This window comes from Rhinolophus sinicus, chromosome 12, assembly GCF_057876585.1.
Source record: "Rhinolophus sinicus isolate RSI-liver-muscle chromosome 12, RSI-T2T, whole genome shotgun sequence".
NCBI classification, from domain to species: Eukaryota; Metazoa; Chordata; class Mammalia; order Chiroptera; family Rhinolophidae; genus Rhinolophus; species Rhinolophus sinicus.
Window position 1 is genome coordinate 39,535,452 of NC_142512.1, and position 20,050 is coordinate 39,555,501.

At 39.1% G+C, this 20,050-nt stretch overlaps 2 protein-coding genes and 1 pseudogene across 2 annotated transcripts; all 3 read right to left on the reverse strand.

The window, feature by feature from the left end:
- Positions 1–226: 226 nt before the first annotated feature.
- KRT27 (keratin 27) lies at positions 227–4,494 on the reverse strand. The gene is made up of 8 exons (XM_019747552.3): positions 4,063–4,494; positions 3,534–3,616; positions 3,004–3,160; positions 2,573–2,734; positions 2,356–2,481; positions 751–968; positions 485–534; positions 227–369 (listed from the first exon to the last, which is right to left on the reverse strand). The coding sequence occupies exons 1-8, from the start codon at positions 4,492–4,494 to the stop codon at positions 227–229; spliced, it is 1,371 nt and encodes a 456-aa protein (XP_019603111.2).
- A 2,776-nt stretch (positions 4,495–7,270) lies between these two features.
- On the reverse strand, positions 7,271–7,789 carry LOC109455756 (ferritin light chain-like; annotated as a pseudogene).
- A 3,213-nt stretch (positions 7,790–11,002) lies between these two features.
- Positions 11,003–20,050, reverse strand: KRT28 (keratin 28). Its single transcript, XM_019747551.3, has 8 exons — positions 19,196–20,050; positions 18,654–18,736; positions 17,949–18,105; positions 15,771–15,932; positions 15,565–15,690; positions 12,354–12,571; positions 11,605–11,660; positions 11,003–11,328 (listed from the first exon to the last, which is right to left on the reverse strand). The coding sequence occupies exons 1-8, from the start codon at positions 19,643–19,645 to the stop codon at positions 11,186–11,188; spliced, it is 1,395 nt and encodes a 464-aa protein (XP_019603110.3). The 5' UTR covers positions 19,646–20,050; the 3' UTR covers positions 11,003–11,185.

The following is a 20,050-nucleotide window of genomic DNA, read 5'->3' on the forward strand; positions in this document are numbered from 1 at the left end:
AATTGGGGGTTATGTTTAAAATGCAAAGATTGACCAGAACTAGTGAAGATGATTTGCAACAGGAAGAACTTTTATTGAAACACCACCACAGAGAAAGCCAAAGAAATGTTACTATTCTAAATAGTTTGTCTTAATTTATTGGGAGAAAAGCAGAAAAATAAGTGGTCCCTTATTTAGTAATCTAGCTTCAACTTGGTATTTTAATTTAGGGATCCTTTTTTGGGGTTCAGGAAGGCACCCTCTGTTCACTCTTCATGTTGTTGACTTTGGTGGATTTCTCTTCCATGGTGTGAACTCTGGACGAGAGAACTTTACCATGAGGATCTATTTCTTCAACAACTGTTTTAACCAGAGTGGTTTTTGATGAATCTAAAATGACACAGATGAATTGTTAGAATTTATCAAGTTCACAATTTATTAAATTAACTCAACATTTGAAACATATACAAATAAACATTGAATGCTCAACACAGCTTTTGTTTACCTTTAATCTGATTTCCTGGTCCTTTGTAGCCTTTTGCTTTAACACAAGAGCTGTAAAAATATGGAGAGCTTGTATTTATGATTTCACTCTGTGTTTTGCTGAGGAAACTAAAAATAATGATTTAAGATGGAAGATCATTGGATTCTTAAGTAACACTAGGAAGGTTTATGTACACATGACGCAGACCATAAATACTTTGTACGTGATTTCAAAAAATCTTCAATAACCTTAAAATAAATTGTTTTCTCAATGGAAGCAGTACTTACCCATCCTCTCCATCTATCAGGCGGCAGTAGGTCTCGATTTCTTTTTCCAAGTGGACCTTGATGTCCAGGAGCTGCTCGTACTCCAGTTTCTGCCCCTCAGTCTCGGTTCTGACCTGGTGCAGCTGCTCCTCCAGGGCCCCGATCTGAGCCTGGATCTTGGCCAGCTGCGCACAGTAGTTGCCTTCGGTCTCTGTCAAGGAGCACTCCAGGGATTGTTTCTGTGGATCAGTAAGACATAGTTTAGTATAAAATAATGTCCCAGTAGTGTTTTAAAATAAGGCAAAGCACTTGAGAGATACTTAGGAGAGTTATCCTTGCATAACACAAATAACCACACTTATCTGAAAGATTCCACTTGTTCAATATTAATTATTGCCATTATTAGATGTCATACTAATTTTCTATTTGAGAACAACACAGTTGGTGGTGAATGTTACTCATAGACCCAGGAGTGTTAGCAAAGATGAAGTGGTTTCCTTACAGGGCACAGTCTAAAGACCCTCCTCCCTCCCGTCCACCGATATGGCCTGTGTTTGTAGAGTCAGACACAATTTGCCACTTTCCCCAGGAATAAAAGTCCCCCTATACTTTGTTAACTCATTTCTAATCATGTTACATCCTTTTCTCGTGAGGATCATAGCTCTTCTTTAAAAAATAACTCTGTAGTTGAGTGCATATACTTTCCAGAAATTAGAATGACCCAAAGAAAAGAGTGGCCTTTTTCAGCATTAAATAGTTTGATTCATTGGCTTGTGAATCCACATGGGTTTATATAGGGTTTATCCCCCAGAGCGATGCTGGCTGTAATTTTACGTGGAATAAAGATGGGAGTGTCTTATTCTTTCATCTGTAAGAATTTTAATATGAAGTCCTAATTTTATATATGTTCATAGCCTCTTTTGTAAATAAACTCTGGAGGTTTACTAGCCATAGTGGAAAAAGTATAGACTTGGGAGTTAGAAAATTTGGAGAAGTTCTGGTTCCTTTGTATCCAACTGCTTAACTTCTTTGAATTTCAGATTCTTCTTTCGGAAATAATGATATGAAGTATAAAGTCTGCCCTTCCCAAGCCCCAGGGTTCTTGTGGACTCATGTGGGTGAAAGTGCTGGGCAAACCCTTAATAAAAAAGGTTATTATTATTATTATTATCATTCATGTTTAGCTGTGTAGGCAACCTTCATGCCTCTACTTTGCTTCTTGTTTATGCCACTTAAAAGGATATTGTAAGAGCTCTTAATTAAGTGGCCAAAAGGAATGCTAGGTGAAGAAAATAGGAGGGGAACAAACATAATTTTGTACTCCATGGACCGTGGTTTTTGATCTTTTGAGACAGAGGATTTGCGGTAAAATCTATTTTCTTTTTCGAGTACCTCAAAAAAAATTGTATTTGACAATTTCTAATGTTTAATACTTATTAGCAGCTAGGTATACTTTTCAGGCACAGAGGATTCGACTGTGTAAAATGCAAATGTCTTGTTTCAAGCATAGTAATTAGTGGATAAAAACGAAAATAAGTACTATCATGTGGAAGAAAACTCTTTACATTTGTTTTCTCAACTTCTAAAGCAAATCGTTTTTTGTTTCATTTTGTAATTTTTACTTACCATTGCTAAGAGGGACTGAAGTTCAATCTCCAGGGTTTGAAGAGTACGTTTCATCTCAGTAAGTTCATTCCGAGCTGAGGTGGTGGCGCCGGCATCGTCAGAAATCTGTTGCTGCAGCGAGGCGCTCTGAAACGTTAGGAGTTGTGTTAGGGTGACTGTTAGGGTGACGCTTGCTTCAGCACCAGGACCATGTAAGCTCGCCCTAGCGTGGTTTCACCTTCTCGTTGAACCAGGCCTCTGCATCCTGGCGGTTCTGCTCCGCGAGGGCTTCGTACTCGGCCCGCATGTTGTTCAGCAGGACGGTGAGGTCCACCCCGGGCGCCGCGTTCATCTCCACATTCACGTTGCCCCCAGCGGCGCACTGTAGAGCCTTCATTTCCTGGAAAAATTTTGTTTAACCATGTTAGGATCTGAATATTTTTAAAGGAGCCAGACAGACATGATCCAGATAGTTAGAAACTTTTTTTAAAGCGTTGATTTCTTTTAGGGGGGATGAATAGACACATGTTCAAACAATCTAAGCCACGTGGAGAAACTGACAGTTCTTTCCTGAATAGTGATGTAAAGCATTGTATTTGTCACCTGAAGTTCATTTTTTAAATTTGAGAGGAAGGCAGATTGTGAAATTGGGGGAGACAGAGCATCTACCTCCTCGTGATTCTTCTTGAGGTAAGCCAGCTCCTCGCTCAGAGTTTCTAGCTGGATCCCTAGGTCGGTTCTGCACAGAGTGAGCTCATCTAGGACCCTGCGCAAACCGCTGACATCCGCGTCCACACTCTGGTGAAGGGCCTGTTCATTTTCGAACCTTAGAAAATATTTGAAAGTTTCATTAGTCACGTTACTTTTAAGGGTTATCATAAAACGCGAATTAAATTTTGAGGTTCAAACTGCTAAAATATACTAAAAACTTCAGTTAGATCGCCAATAATGCAGTAAAGTAATTGCTTTGAAGCAAGAGAATGGTCGATACTCAAAATTCTCTTTCATGTGTTCTTGGCACTCATCCATGTCAGCCCCCAAATTTCCAAAGTAAAATATATAATTCAGCTAGTTGTTCTAATAGGCATTTAGTGTAAAGCAAGCAAATAAAAACAAAGAATTGAGCCAACCTCAAATAGCCTAAATAAAGGAGTGAAATGTTTAGATAAATTTTGGGGTTTCTCTTCAGCTCTACTTACTTTAGTCTGAAGTCATCAGCTGTTAGTCTTGCATTATCATTTTGTAGGATAACACTGGCATTACTTGTAGTTGCAGAAATTATCTGATAATTGGAGAGTTAGTTGAGAGTGAGGAAATATTTTTTTAAATTTCAAATTTCCTTGAAAAAAGTCACCTATGAAATGATAATTATTTCTAGCACTCTGTCTCTGATCATAAGATGATTATTTTGAAAATGGGAAATTTAATTCCAGCCTCTTTTATTCCTCACCCCACCCATAAAAAATTCTTTCTATGGAAAAGCTCATAAATATGTAGCTGGAGACACTGGGAAGTTTTTGATATTTTAATATTATTAAAAGCATAAATATGCACACCTCATGCCAGATGCTAGGCGAGGAATGTTCAAAGATTAGAATTTTAATGTTAATAATGAGCTACTGAAAATTAGAAGGTAGAACAAAGCTCTGCTGGGTGTGAAATCTTATACATTTGTGTGCGCGGCTAAACACTCTTACAGGTATCACCCTAGGACATCGTGTTTCTTACCTGGCTCCTAAGGTCGTCAATTATCGGGAGGTATCTGCTGTAATCATGCTCAAGACCGCGGCAAGAACCAGGCCCAAATTTCTCATACCACCCTTTGATCTTTTGCTCCAAGTCGGCGTTGGCCTCCTCCAGTGCTCTCACATTCTCCAGGTAGGAGGCCAAGCGGTCGTTGAGGTTCTGCATAGTCACCTTCTCATTGCCGGAGAGGAGGCCATGTTCGTTCCCAAGGAAGGCAGCACAGGAAGCACTTCCCCCGCCCAGCCCCGCGCCATAGCCGCCTGCAGATGAGCTCCCCCCAAAGGCGCAAGAGAAGCCGCTTCCAAAGCCTGGCACACCGCTTGTGTTTCCGGCTCCCGCACTGGACAGCCGCACGGAGCCCACGCCCTGGCAAGAACCAAGGCGTCTGGATGCAGAAGAAAAGCGCACAGACATAGTGTCCAGACTGGAGTGCTTGTGCCTGGAGTAAAGCTCTGATGGCGAATGTCCTGCTCAAACAGTCTAGGTAGTCTTTATATACTCGTTATCGGGGTGTTTCTTGATGAACTTTGCTACCCATAGCAAAATGGTGTTTGCCAGCTCATCATGAATTATTCATAATTGGGTGACTTTTTTTTTTTTTTAAATGAATGTCTTTACCTAATGTGTCCATTTCCGTAGGTGGATAGTTACCTTGGGGTTATTTGTTATCTCCGAAATGGGACAGGGAGGAGTATTATCAAGATTATTATAGTGATGCATTTCAAATTTAGTATGAGTAAGCCTTCCTGTCTTCCAGGCTTCAGGACTATACAATTCCTATAAGAATAAAAAAGTGTGGCGGGGAAAAAGTGTGGTAGACAAATTTCTCTTCCCTTTGATCAGAGCCAACAGTATTTTTTTCCCCCAGCAAGTGAGGTATCATAGTTATAGTTTTCTATGAATAATATGATCTTTCATTCAGACAGATTGAAAATCATTTTGAGACAATGGGCTTGTGGTAGGAGAAGAAGGAGCAGGTCCTAAAGGAAAACTGAGGAGCTAAATGGACTCTTGTTTGGAGACAGAAAGTCTTTCCTTGATCCTCATTCCTACTGAGTTACCATTTTATCTTTGCTAGTTTTCTGTCTAACCTCTGCTGCTAACCAGGCTAAGTAAAGGTATTGGTTAAACTCTTGAGGCCTCACCTTCCACATCTGTAAAACGAAGGGACTAGACTATGGCCTGTATGTTCCCATTCTATTTCTAGATTTCTTGTATTTTTACATTTCTTCCTTTCATTATTTCTAGAAAAATTTGCTGCATTCACTTCCTTCATTTTTTAGTTCCTACTCACTACTGACTTTTGGTTCCACCACTTTATGAAAATAAGCTCTCAAAGATTGCTGGTTACCACACATCTCTAATTCAGTCATTATTTCTCATATTTATTCTCCTACATCCTTTTAGACACTTTTGATACTGACCACCCCAATTTTACTGAGTTTTAAACAATTCCTCTCTGAGAATACTTCTGTATCTCCGTTTGCTCCTTTTCTTTCTTTCTCTATGCTCTAAAATTTGCCATTCCTTACAGTTTTGTGCTTGGTGCGCTTGTTTTCTACACACTCTCCCTTGGTGATCTCATTCTTTCTTGTGGCTCTGGCTCAATGTGAATTGTTTCTAAATATACATCTTCAGCACTGGCCTCTTCCCCTTTCTAGACCCACACCTTACTATGCCTTCCAGACATTTCTACTTGGATGTTCAGTCATGACTTCCAACTCAACATGCAATTACATTTGCATCAAAATTTGATCTTTTGCATCTTTCTTCGTTACTTTGTGGAATTACCTTGAGTCATGCTTAAGATTACTAGTGTCATTTTTCTATAACCCACATCAAACAAGTCAGTAGGTCCTATTGAATCTACTTCTGCAGTGTCTCTTGCAGCATTTTTCTCTTTTCTAGTTTCCTTGACACTATCATTTTCTTTCATCTCAATTATTAGAACCTTAATTGGATTTCTGGTTTCATGTCTTTTTTCTTTCCATTATGGTCAGTAGGCAGGTGGCTGCCAAACTATCATTCCTGAAATACAACACCATTTATGAAAGAACGTGGACTCTTGAATCATTTATATCAGCATTCATATCCCAGTTCTGCCACTTTCTAGTTGTGGGACCAATGCAAAGTTCATTCTCTCTGAGGCTTGGTTTTCATTTCTAAGATGGAGACATTAGTCCTTGTGTTGTGAGGCTATTAAAGGGTAGTTAAATATGTAAAGCAATTATGGTTGTCAATAATATGTAGTAAATATTTCTTCCCTTTCTCTCCTCTAGTTCAAAATCCATCAACTATAAGCTAGATGAAGCCTCCTTGCCTGACATTTAAGACTCTTCTTGATGTAGTTTCTACCTAACGTACTTGTCCATTCTTTTATTTTATTAGTCTCCTTTCACTCCCTTTTGGTCTTTGTTCATGTTGTTCTTTCCATTTGAGATTATTTGAAATCTTTGCCAAGAATGACTGATCACTTTCAATTATATGGATTGAAATGAAGTTGCTGAAAATATAAATTTTCATGACCTAGTAAGTGAATTTGCAGAAAAGCGAGCCAGAAAAATCTGTTGGTTATTCAAGAGGTCACATTAATAAAGCATTATAATTTATTGTATTGTATAAAATGATATCAAAAATGTTATTTTTTGCAACTTGTAGGTTAATAAGTTTAAATATATATATATATATATATATATATATATATATCAATATTACCTCTGTGTTCTAAGTACTAGAATATTTCTAAAGAAACACTATTTGTTTTAGTACATCTAACTGAACTTTTTCCTGACTTCTGAACAAGGGGTCCAGGGTTTTCATTATATACTAGGCCTTGCAAGTTATGTAGCCAGCTCTGGTGGTTGGGTTCTTCTCTAGGGAAGCTGTAGAATCCTAAATAAAAAAAGATCTTCAGATACAGGTATTTGAGTGTTTCCCACAAAAGAAATCTCACCACATAACCACCCTGGAGTGAAATACGTGCACACACAGAGCTTCCAAATATTTAAAGCCTCACTTTTCTTTTTTTTCCTGCAAAAAGCTTTGTTATTTCAATTTGGTCCATGGCATGGGAGAGAGCTCCAGTCTGGTTAGAAGGCTGCCTAGTGGTTTCAGGGAGAGGCTCTGGCAGAAGCTCAACACCAGGGGGATGCAGAGGGTTCCCTTAAAGGCCTCTGGACTCCAAAGGCTCCTAGTTGTGCTTGAGGGTGAGCCTTTCAAAGAGATACTCGCCCAGCCCAGCCTGGGGGCCAGCCAGCCTGCGGAGGTTAGTCAGATGGTTGCTTATCTTCTTGATGAGTTGTGCCTCCTTACCTAGGAAGTGGCTCTCCAGGAAGTCACAGAGATGGGGATCTGTGCTGCCAGAAGCCAGGGCATGCAGATCCAAAAGGGCCTCATTCAGGTTCTTCTTCATGACCATGACGGTTTCCATGGCATCCTGAGTTTTACCCCACTCATCTTGAGAAGCCTTCTGCAGGTCCTGGAAGAGGGAACGGCCACCATGCTGGTTTTGCATCTTCAAGAGATGGTCAGCACCCTTGCACTTCTCCTTGGCCAACTTGCAGACTAAGTGGCCCACACCTCCAGAGCCATATCATTGTGGTCAAAATAGAAGCCCAGAGAGAGGTAAATGTAGGAGGTGCAGGTTGACCAGGTGGTTGACAGTGGCCTCCACTTTGGTGGAATAATTCTGACCAACTTTGGAGCTCATGGTTGCTCAGCAATAAGGAGTTAAGCTAAAAAAAAATGGTGTTGACTGGTCTTGGAGGCCGAGGATGGCTGAGATGGCTCCGAGGGTTGCGACTGGAAAAGAGGTTGAAGGGTGGTTGGAAGGTGAAAGAAGGGGCATCCCTGTGTCTGCTCTGTCCAAACACTGATGAAGCAGAGAAAATCTGGGGGACCACTGAGGGTACTACCTAAAGCCTTATTCTTAAACAGAATTTCAAATATCACCATAGACTGAAAACATGACTCAAAGAAAGAAGTGAAAAATAACACTCAGGGACAATAAAGAAAGTTCAAGAAAACTTTAAACAAAAAACTATTAATACCTATAATTAATATTCCTAGAAGTAACAAAACACTGCATATTTGAAACATGAATAGAATATCATTAAAATTGAACAGAAGAACACGAGAAAGCTCTTAGAATTAAAAATCAATTTTCAGAATAAACCGTCAATAGAGGGATTGGAAAATAAACTTTAAAAAATCTCCCCAAGAGCAGAACAAAGGATAAAAAGATGGATACAAGAAAAGATTAGAAAATTAGAGACTGGGTCCAAGAAGAACAACCATTAGTGCATTTTTCAAAAAGAGAAAAGGGAAAAATGATGAAGAAATTATTTTATAAACATAGTCTATAGTATTACTCAGGACTAAAGGACTGAGCTTCTAAATCGAAAGAGATCACCAAGAACCAAGCATAATAAATGAAAAAAAAAAGAAAAAAACCTGACAACAAGTCACATGTACAAGATATGTCAGAAACACAAGGAGAAAAAGAGGACACTTGAAGTGTCAGAAGGAAAAACAGCACATATCCAATAACAGGAAAATTGGAATGGACATATCCAACGACAGGAAAATTAGGATGGCTCTGGATTTCTCAACAGCCGTGGAAGCCATGATTCCAGTAAATAGCGCCTTCAAAGTTGTCATGTTCAGAAGGTCCTCGTACTTGGTTTAATGCTTTTCTGTTGCCATTTTGATGTTCTTAATAATTTTATCTCTAAACTTGTGTCTTGTAAGTGAAGTCCAATGGTGCAATGGGGCAGGTCAGTGAGCAGAGGAGTCTATATGACAAATGTTTGTCTGCAGTTGTCTCTGACTGCCTAAGTGCATGCAACATATGCAATGTCCACGGGCACAGCATTCTGGTGGACCCATGATGTGCAGGCATTCAGTGACCCTCAACGCGAGTACAAGGTAAATATGTCTATGACCGGTAAACAGGGTCTCTGACAACCCAAAGAGGGCCAGGTGCTCCATTCAAATGGAACTTGTTTCGAATATAGAAAAAAGGCAATGATATTCTAAGAAACATGAATGATCGAGAAACCTTGTCATATACTTTCTTGTGTTACATTCCTGTATTAGCCGACCACTTCTGAAAATGACATAGAAAGATAGGGCAACCCACAGTTCCTTTTCTTGTCTTTTCTTACTTACCAGTAGGTCAACAGTGGAGAGTGTTGGTAGACTGTGAGCATATAAAGAAGTAAAAGAACAATTCGTTTGGTGCAGTGTTCTCACTGTTTTGGTAAGAACAAAATACATCAGTCTGACAATTAAGTTCGCGAACTTAATTGTTGAACTGGGTATGCATGTTTGAGCTACAAAATATGAATTCTGTAATTTTGGTGATTCTGTATGCAAGTTAAATGGTTGTATATTTGGATTTAAAATAGGCATTGTACAATGTAAGAATGAATGGTAAAATGTATGCCAATAACTTAAATTTTTAATTTTTATTTACTTAGAACCATGACAATTTGAGAATATAACTGCAGAAGAAAGAAAAAAACTTTATATTTTAATGTCATTAATGACACCTTTTTCCTGATTTTTGAACAAGGGACTCTACATTTTCAATTAGTATTGAGCCCTGCAAATTATGTATCTGGCTTCATACATTGTATATTTGGGAAGTTATTTCCCCATGAATTTCTAGTATTTGCTTCAATTGATGACTTTTGGCTCAAGATTTTGTAAATATTCTATACTTCACCATTTATTACAACTCCCATGTAACTGTTGAGTTATTGAGTCGAATTCCTGTCCTCATTGGGGCTTCTCATTAGAATTCCCATAGATTAGAGAAATAGGAAAACTGCTCTCCCTGTAGGTAGGGTATTTCATGTTTGTTGGAAATCCCTACCACATATTTGATACAGAACATAGAAAGACACAATAACTATAGTGTTCATCAACCTCATGAGATTTTAAGCTCTAGAAAAGGTATTGGTAGGTTGAATTTGGTCTGCCACCTGTTTTTCTACAGTCCATGAGCTAAGAATGGTTTTTACATTTTTAAATGATTGAAAAATCAAAAGAAGAATGTTTCGTGACATGTCAAAATTATTTGCATTCCAAATTTTTGTCCATAAATAAAGTTTTATTGGAACCCAGTCAAGCTCATTCATTTATCTATTGTCTACGGCTGCTTTCTGCTACAATGGTAGAGTTGAGTAGTTGAAATAGAGAACTTATGGCCTCCATAGTCTGAAATATTTACTATCTGGGCCTTGGCAGAAAGTTTGCCGATCTTTGCTTTAGAAAACTAGTCATTAACACGAGGCTTATTGCTGTGGATCTTTCCAGAGATAATCCTGATTATAAGGGGAATGGTATCCTGGGAAGTATCTAGATCTCTAGAAGAGCTTGAGATAGGATCAAGGGTAACATACTAGGAATGTGCCATCTAGGGGCGAGACTTCTCAATCACAGGAGAATTTCTGAAATATTCAAGATTTGCCCGTGCAAAAACAGACTCATAGAAACAGAGACCAAAGGGAGAGTTGTCAAAAGGGAGAGGTGGGGAGGTGGGTGAAAAGGGGAAGGGGAATATAGTTAATAATATTGTGATAAGTTTGCATGGTGACAGATGAGTACTAGAATCAGTGGGTGATCACATAGTAAGGTATAAAAATGCCAAATCACTATATTTTACACCTGAAGCTAACGTAGCAACCAATATAATATTGTATACCAACTATACTTAAGTAAAAAAATTTTAAATAGTGAGATTTAAAGATTATGCCTAGTAATGCTTAATATTTAAATGCCATGTGGTATTGGTTATTATTCAAAACTACAGTGAAAGGCAATTAAAATATATTTCATAATATATTTCTATCAGACATAGAAAAAAAATCACAAATAATTATTATTAGTCATGAATGAATGGAAATGAGTACACATCAACTTTTTTGTTTATTTGAAAACAAACACCCAACTTCCTGTAAAAGTTAACGAAGAAAACAGGTATTTTTGCTAAGTAACTTGTCTTTAAGGGTAGGAAGTATTTTTATTATCTCCTTGATATTTAGAATAATGCAGTTGCACAGGATATTTTCCCACATTATTCCTTTCTCTAACATGACAGCTAGAAAGGAACCCTTTGTTCTGTCTTGCCATTGGTCATTTTAGATGTCTTTTCTTCAATGGAGTGAATCCTCGATGAAAGGACTTTACCACGTTGATCTATCTCTTCAACCACCGTCTTTACCAGTGTGGTTTTGGGTAAATCTAGAAACAAAACATATGTGAATATACACATTCAACCTAAAAGATTACATGACAAGGAGTTCCACTGCTGGTTGTAATTTATTATTTGCATTTTTGATGAGGGAGTAAGTATAGATTTATAATAATATTTTGGGATAGTTTCATCCATTCAAAATAATACTATAAGTTCCAAACACTTTACTTAAAATTGCTTGAATATAGACTGTTACCATGGTGCATGATTACCATTAATGTAAAAGTATTTGCTGCAATAGAAATAGAACTAGGTTTTATTACCTTTAGTTGAATTCCCTGAGCTTGCTAATCCAAAGCCCTTTGATTTGGAGCATGAGCTGTAAACAAACAAACAAACAAAAATAGTTTATTTTTTTAACATTTCTTTTTATCAGTTGAGAAATATTCACTGAATCAATAGGTGAACATGAATTCAAGGTGAACTTTATATGCCAAAAACAGATTTTATGACAGTTTTTTTATAAAGAAAGATATTAAATTTTTTGTGTGTGCAGGAGCTAAAAGTAATTACATGTTATGGAAAAAGAGGATATGAAACAATCTTGTTTCCATTTGACTTTTTAAACCCAAGAATTTAAAAGTTAAGGTGGATATATATATATATATATATATTTATATATATTTATATATATTTATATATTTACATGTAGATCCTGAGGGTTTGTGCAGAGTACGTTTATTTCAGGGCAGCAGTGATATTAGGAATGAACTGAAAGATGGATAAAACCTGGGAGGTGGGGTGGGGAGAATTTTGATACCCACAGTGATTGACATGGATGATAAATGGGGGTTTCTGCAGGGTTGACTGGGGTCATCCAAGGCAGATGAGAGAGAGGCAGTGATGTACAAAGTATGGAAGAGATGACTGCAGGGGCAAGAGGTGGACATGCTTTTCTGCTGTAGGAATAAGAAAAGGCTTGGAAGGCATGGAAGGGGAGTGGGCAGTGAGTGGATGGTTGTGGTTTAAGACAGGTACCGGTAGAACTGGATTTTCAAATAGTGTTACTTACTTTCCATCTCCATCTATCAGGTGGCAGTAGGTGTCAATTTCTTTTTCCAAATGGACCTTGATGTCCAGGAGCTGCTCGTACTCCAGTTTCTGACCCTCGGTCTCGGTTCTGACCTGGTGTAGCTGCTCCTCCAGGGCCCCGATCTGAGCCTGGATCTGGGCCAGCTGCGCACAGTAGTTGCCTTCGGTCTCGGTCAAAGAGCACTCCAGGGATTGTTTCTGAGGACATAAAAGATGTTAGAGCAAGGGATGATGCCACTTTGAAAACTATGTAGACCAGTGTTTCCAAGCAAAAGGCAGTACTGCTCCCTGGACAAGTTTTGGAAATGGGTGGTGCTCATCACCATAAAAATGGAAAGTGGAGAGGAAGGGGAAGTGACTGACATTTACTAGGTGGGGGCCAGGCATACGGAATGACCTGACATGGGATAATAACCCTCTTCCCACAAGACTTTTCAATGTTCCAATGGACATTCATGATATTTAGGTAAAATTTCATATTTTGACCAACCTATACAATAAAACACTTTTTTTTGGAGTAACACAATAAGAAATCAAAAGAAAATACTTTTTGGGGGTAGCAAAATTATAAAATTACATATTTATTTTTGGGTTGCTTGTTTTTTTTCGATCTTATTCTGCTACTATCCCCACCACTGTTCCAAGAACTTTTGTGCTGCTGTTTCTTTTTCTAATCCGTCCTCAATTTTTAATTGTCAATCAAAGGCCTTTTCTTAAGCACTGGAGATTGAATGAATGCCTTAAAAGGGGCGGGATTTCAAGACAAGAGATATATTTCACAACATAGTACAACTCATTATTTCAACACTACTCATGAATATTGTACCTCCTCATTTCTACTTCCATAGTCTGTAATTTGTCTTGTCATGTGATTCCCTACTTCAATTACAGTCATTTTCCTTTTTCCCTTTATCATATATAAACACATCTGGGTGGTTATTACTTCTCCTGATATTGGTTATTATCCGAGTATCCACCCCCACTCCACTCTTTCATTTTCCTTTGCTTCTTGTGTGGAGCAGCTCCTGATCTTACATTGTTTAAAATAAAACCTACTTATCAAAGGAATGTGTAAGCCTCTGTCTCTTTCACTATATGTGCTAGGGTAGTTGGGCCCAGTATTTACATAGAAAATATATTTATTTAAAAATACTTTTATTTTTCCTTTTTATTGCAGTTATGCCATTACACTGGTTTTAAATTTTTTGGTGTGTGTATTGCTAATTATCTATTGACTTCATTCTAGGATTGTAAAGAGGGAGTTATAAAATATTCGTCACAACAGGCAAACCTTGGGTCCAGCAGGCTGACCAGTACATTACATGGGTGGTGCTGGGTTCTCTGGGGACAACGGAGTGGAAGGTGAGCAGGATGGTAATGTGAAGGGTGAGGCAGCAAGTGGCAGGATGTCAGTGAGCTGTGTGCTTGGCTGTTTAACCTTTAATTTTCCTGATGAGGTGTCTTCATGTGTTATTCCTTTTAAAGGTTATACCATGTTTTCCCCCAAATAAGACCTAACCGGAAAACAAGCCCTCGCATGATTTTTTTCAGGAGGATATCCCCTGAACATAAGCCTTAATGTGTCTTTTGGAGCAAAACCTAATATAAGACCCGGTCTTATTAAAGCAGAAGGGACAGCATCTCTAGCTCACAGCCTTCTGCTGTAAAGCTTGGCTTATATTATGTTGGTTATGTTATATTGGTTATATTATGTTGGCTTACATTATATTGTAGTTTCTGCAATTATTTTTAACCTTTTAAACCACAATTACTTTTGCACCAACCTAATAGATGAGGAAGGAGGACAGGGTGAACCTGGGAGTTTGAATGCTACGGGAAGCATATGAAACCTTTCTACATTTAGACAACTCCCAACTTACACATGATTTGTGTCCTAAACTATAGGAGATTGTGTTTAGAATTCATCGTATGACAAAAGTGTGTCAGGTATGGAAGTTAAGTTCTATGCCACCATTATTCTATAATTCATGACGTTGTGTGTTAAAATGGGCTTTTGATTGTGGATTATCTCATGACTCAAACTATAGTCCTACTGGCTGCCGAGAAAACCTAACTACTTTCTAACACCATTGTTTCTATGTGAAAATGCTTAAATTCTGATTGATCTGAGAACTCAGGAATTTATTTCCTTTAATGAAATGAGAAGGATTGGTGCTCAGGGTAGAGCATTAGGAACTGGTCCTCAGGGCTCTAGTTGTAGGAAAGAAGGGAATGGGGAAGAGAGAAGGGTTCCAGGAGCTCCAAGTGGCAGGGAAGGTCTCCCGTACCAGCCAGCAGTGGTGGCAAGAGTGAGGAAAAGAGGGGCACACTAGTTAACTGGGGGTTAACCAGTGGTGAAACAGGTCTCCAATCTAAACACCATATGGTAAGAAAGGACCGTGCCTTTTTAGGGTGGCTAAACCAAAATAATCTTCCTTTTGTTTTGAGTCATGTTTTCTTTCTTGGATCACTATAGTCATTTGTATAATAGTGGCTCTTGCTGTGTGTTACAACCTGGTGTCCTCAGGGAGTAGGAAACCTTTGATGCTGACGGGAATCCTTGGGCCACATCTATGCTGGTAATTTTCAAAATCAAGCCTTTTGGGTGCTGCCCTCTCACACTCCAGAAGGGAAGCTGGCTTTCGTCCTGGGCTGTTTCCATGGTAACCTCTGAAGTAACTGGCATGGCTCTGGGGGGTGTATGAGGATGGGCCTTCTGCCCTGGACACGGGGTGAAGAGGCTGACGGATGGTGCTTCTATCGATCAGATACGTACCCTCTTTTCCTCTGCCCGATGAAAAGCCCCAAGTGGCTTTTAATAGGCTTTCATCACTAGTAGGAAATGCTGGTGACACTAGCTTGGCCTTGCATGGCCGCCTGACACTGTAGGCCTGCCACTTAATTTTCGGATGGGGCAATACTGCACCTGCTTGCTGCTCAGGGCTGAGATGAATTACCTGGGGGAAGGAACTAGTTCGTGAAATGGACACGGGGCACCTGCCAGGAACGAAATCCTCCGCGACCTCAGGGAGGAAGAAAGCTCTGTCTGTCTCTCTTTCTGAGTGTCTCCCTGTCTTTCTTGCTCTCTCTGTTAAGTGTTTGTAGGTAAAGCTGTAACAGGGAAAAAGGGAAGAGTTTCAGTTTGACTTTTTAGAATCACGAAATCCAGGCTGACCTGCTGTCTCACCTACCGTTGCCAGAAGGGACTGCAGCTCGATCTCCAGGGTCTGCAGGCTGCGCTTCATGTCTGTCAGCTCGGTCCTGGCCGAGGTGGCCGCGCCCGCGTCGTCGGAGATCTGCTGCTGCAGGGTGGCGCTCTGGAAGGCCAGGCGCAGTGGGGTTAACCGGGTCTGTTCCCACCGGGAGGTGTGGGCAGGGCTGGGTGCGCGGCCCTCACCTTCTCGTTGAACCAGGCCTCCGCGTCCCGGCGGTTCTGCTCCGCGAGGGCTTCGTACTCGGCCCGCATGTTGTTCAGCAGGACGGTGAGGTCCACCCCGGGCGCCGCGTTCATCTCCACGTTCACGTTGCCCCCCGCGGCGCACTGCAGAGCCTTCATTTCCTGAAGGGAAAGATGAGCATGACTTTAGGGGCCGTTTGTGTTCACCTGCCGTCTGAGAAATTTCCTGAAGTGTTATTTACATCTCAAAGTCTGTGCTTTAATTTCCAGTGTATAATTCAAGGCACAAGATTTTTTTTTAACGGATTTATGCGATCCATAGTCATGCCAGTCATCTGTTTAATTAGTTATCGGTTAATCAAAACGACCACAACCAACACCACAACTAAAAACAGTCACAACATCTCCAAAGAAGTGTTCTGTTCTTTTAGATGAGAAGGGGATACAAAGACCAGAGAGTTATTAAGCACATAGCCATTGACTCAATGTCAGGGAGCGCTGATGTGGATGGGAGCAGTGGAAAAAACGAATAAAAATCCCTGCCCTCATGGAACTCTCATCTGAGGGACAACAGCTAACATTTATGGAGTGCTTGTTAATACCAGACGTTGTTCTAAGCAGTTTACGTGCACTGACTCATTCACTTCTTTTAACATCTCTATGTGGTAGGTACTATTATTAGACCTATTTTATTTTACAGATTAGGAAACTGAGGCACAGAGAGGTTAAAGTAATCACCCAAGATTCTTAGTACTTTAAAAGGCTGGGATTCAAACACTCTGCGATTTGAACACGATAGGTACTCTAGTTCCAGAGTGTCTGCTCTTAGCAACTACACTCTCTGGCCCCTGTGTGCTAGGATATGTCCCAAATGGAATCATTAAGTAGTCTGACCCAATCAAAGAAAGGATTTCTGGACAAATCAACCTATCAGTGATTTGCACTTAGTTCTTTAGGTAGTTGACCTTTTTCATTTGTACCTGCTTTTGATGGGTTGGTATTTCTGCTTTCTTGAACCATATTTTTATGACCTTAGATCAGTGGCTTTCCAGTGTCCACCAAGAGCACAAGATTTACATCGTCCAAGGAGAACACTGATTACTTTATTTCCATATTTTGGGCGTTTTGTGTAAGAGTTCATGTGAAAAAAATTCCTGGTGTTATAAAAATTTGAAAATTGAATTGCTTGAAGTTATCCTAGGGACACCGGTCACTGGTGAGTGTGGTAGATATGACACTCTCAGGAGTTGAGATTTGAGTGGCTCTTACTCTTACCCTCAGTACATTCAGAGGCACCTTTTGGTTAGTGTGTCTTTAAGGGGCAAAATGAATCCTGCTGTGATCCTGACCCCACCCTGGCCAGACACCTGTGGTTGCTACGTCTTCTTTTCTGGGACTGTTTCTTTTCCTCTGCAATGCATGGGTTACTTTTTCACTCTTCTGCTAATATTTTTGGGTGGCCTGACTTTTCCAGGCCTCTGCTCTGGGACACTCTTTCCTTTCCCGTTTCTCTTTTATTTTCATTTTTCCTTTTGAAATTTTCCCTTCTCTTTCCCTCTCCCATAATTTTCTCCTTTGGGGCAAGTAGATTTGGTGTTTTAGCCATTTTTAACCAATGATGGGGCACACGCATCCTATCTTGTTTTCTGAAAATTTGTCATCCATGGTTTTGGAGACTTTGCAATTACTTTTGGGATAATAATTTTCTTAGGGAAATTCCCTGCTGTTATATGACAAATAATGGGGTATTATTGTGCAGGGTTCCACATTAAAGTAAACCCAGACTCACTAAGTAGAGAAAACATTAACATCTTCCTGGTCAGAGAGCTCTTTTGTGAGAAAATTGACCTCAAGATAAGCCTATGTGAATAGAAGAAATAATATAGTGAAAAGAAAAATGGTTGCATTAATACAAAATGAATGTATTATTATTCAGAAGGATAGACTATTATATCAGTCTAAAAACTGGAAGGCTACAGATCAAATTGTTAACATTTATTAGCTTGGGGGATGAGATTAGAAGGGCAGAGTGGGAGAAATGAAATTCTTTCTTTACATGCCATGGCATTGTTTGAGTTATTATAATGAGCATGAATTCCTATTGTAATTTAATGGCTCCCCTCAACGTATTTAAAATGTACAGCATTGTGATGTGACTAGAAGTAAAGCTTCTCCTACCTCTTCATGGTTCTTCTTGAGATACGTCAGCTCTTCACTCAGGGATTCATACTGTAGCTCCTGGTCGGTCCTGCAGAGCGTCAGTTCATCCAGGACTCGCCGTAGCCCATTGATGTCGGCCTCTGTGTTTTGGTGAAGGGCGAGCTCATTTTCATACCTTGGGAGGCATTAAATGAATATCAGCACAAGTGAGACTACCTCAAGAGATGGAAAAATAAAACCTCAACAGAAAGTTAAAAATTGAATTCGGAGTCTAAATATCATAAAAACATACAAAAGAAAGCCCTTCTCCACTCCACTCACCCAATTCTGTGCAGGATAATCTGTAGATATTTAGTCACACAAATTCCAATGGCCTATCCCAATTAAATCATAATATATCTATTTAGAATTTTATCTTAATATTTTTACTTAGTTAACAAATATTTACAAATATCTACTTTATTCTCAGCACTGTGCTAGGCAGGCATAGAAATACACTGATATTTTGTCCCAACAACATAATGAATATGTAGAAATTCTGAGTATAGCGGATGGAAATATTATAACGTGCTTTGTATCGTATTATAGTATTATAACATGTGTGACTTCCTTCAATCTCTTAGCCTATAGTTTATTCTACTTGGCATGAAATTGAAAATTTTATTTAACAAATAAAATAGATAGGAAACTTTTTCTAGAGCACGATTATTTTCTATCACTTACTTTAGCCGGAAATCATCAGCAGCCAGTCTAGCGTTATCAATCTGCAGAATGACGTTAGCATTAGCAGTAGTGGAAGAGATAATCTGGAAGAAATCAAAAGGGAGAACACAGCAAATAAGTCTGCTTTTATTATTTATTATTCAGGAAATTAAAAGTGTTACACAATTAAGTTTTTGCATAAAAATCTGACTTCCTTAAGTAACAACCAAAATGCTTAAAATTTAACTTATAAAAATTACAGATATGGTTTTGTTTCTTCTCTATTCTCATATAACTTAGAATATGATACTTTCTTATCAATGAATATATTTCTAAATAAACAGTAATGGGATTAGTAACATTTAAGCTACATTGAAATTCATGAATTAAAGTGCCTATTTTTGACTACTAAGAAGAATAATTTATCAAAATAAATAATTAGTAAATACAATATAAATTACAGGTAACAGTTATGAAGCATTTCCTATTGTAATTCTATGCTTCTTGTTAGGCGATTTTTAGTTGTAAATACTCTGACTAGTACTAAAATTGTGATTTCTCACCTTATTTTTAAGATCTTCGATAGTTAAGTGATATCTGCTGTAGTCATGATCAAGTCCACGGCATGATCCAGGACCATATTTTTCATACCAACCCTTGATTTTTCTCTCTAGTTCAGCATTTGCCTCCTCCAGAGCACGCACGTTATCCAGGTAGGATGCCAGGCGGTCATTAAGATTTTGCATGGTCACCTTCTCATTCCCAGAGAGGAGTCCCCCTTCACTTCCAGCAAAGCCGGCACACGCAGCATTTCCAAGGGCACTACCAGCATGGTTCCCACCAGAAACACTGCCCAAGCTCCCTCCCAAAGCACAGGAAAATCCACTTCCAGCAACAGAGCTGCCACATGCATTGCTACCTGCAAAACCTGCACTTCCACTGGGGGGTCTGACAGATCCAGTTCCAGACCATAAGCAAATACGCCTGGACCCACTAGAAAATCGGAGAGACATAGTAGTATGAGAAACGTTCGCCTTGTCTGTGGACAGCTGTAACTTCAAAGGAGAACAGAATATTGTGCACTGATGGTCTCTTTGGGCTTTTATACCCAATGATTGGGGTGTTTCTATTTGAGTAATACATGCCAAAATAAAAATGGCATCATTGAGATTAGCATGAAATTATGCATAATTGGATGATTTACAAAAATTAATGTCTAACATCCCTAGCTGTTGCTTCAGGGTGTTTGTTATCTTGAATATAATAGGGCTCATTCTATATTAAGTTCATTATTTTGACTTCTAATTTTGAGTGAGTAATCCTTTACTTTCATCTAGACCCGAAGAATATACCATCATTATCTGACATAGGATATTATAAAGTTTTAAAAGTTAAGTAAGACTGTAGTAGGGTACTAT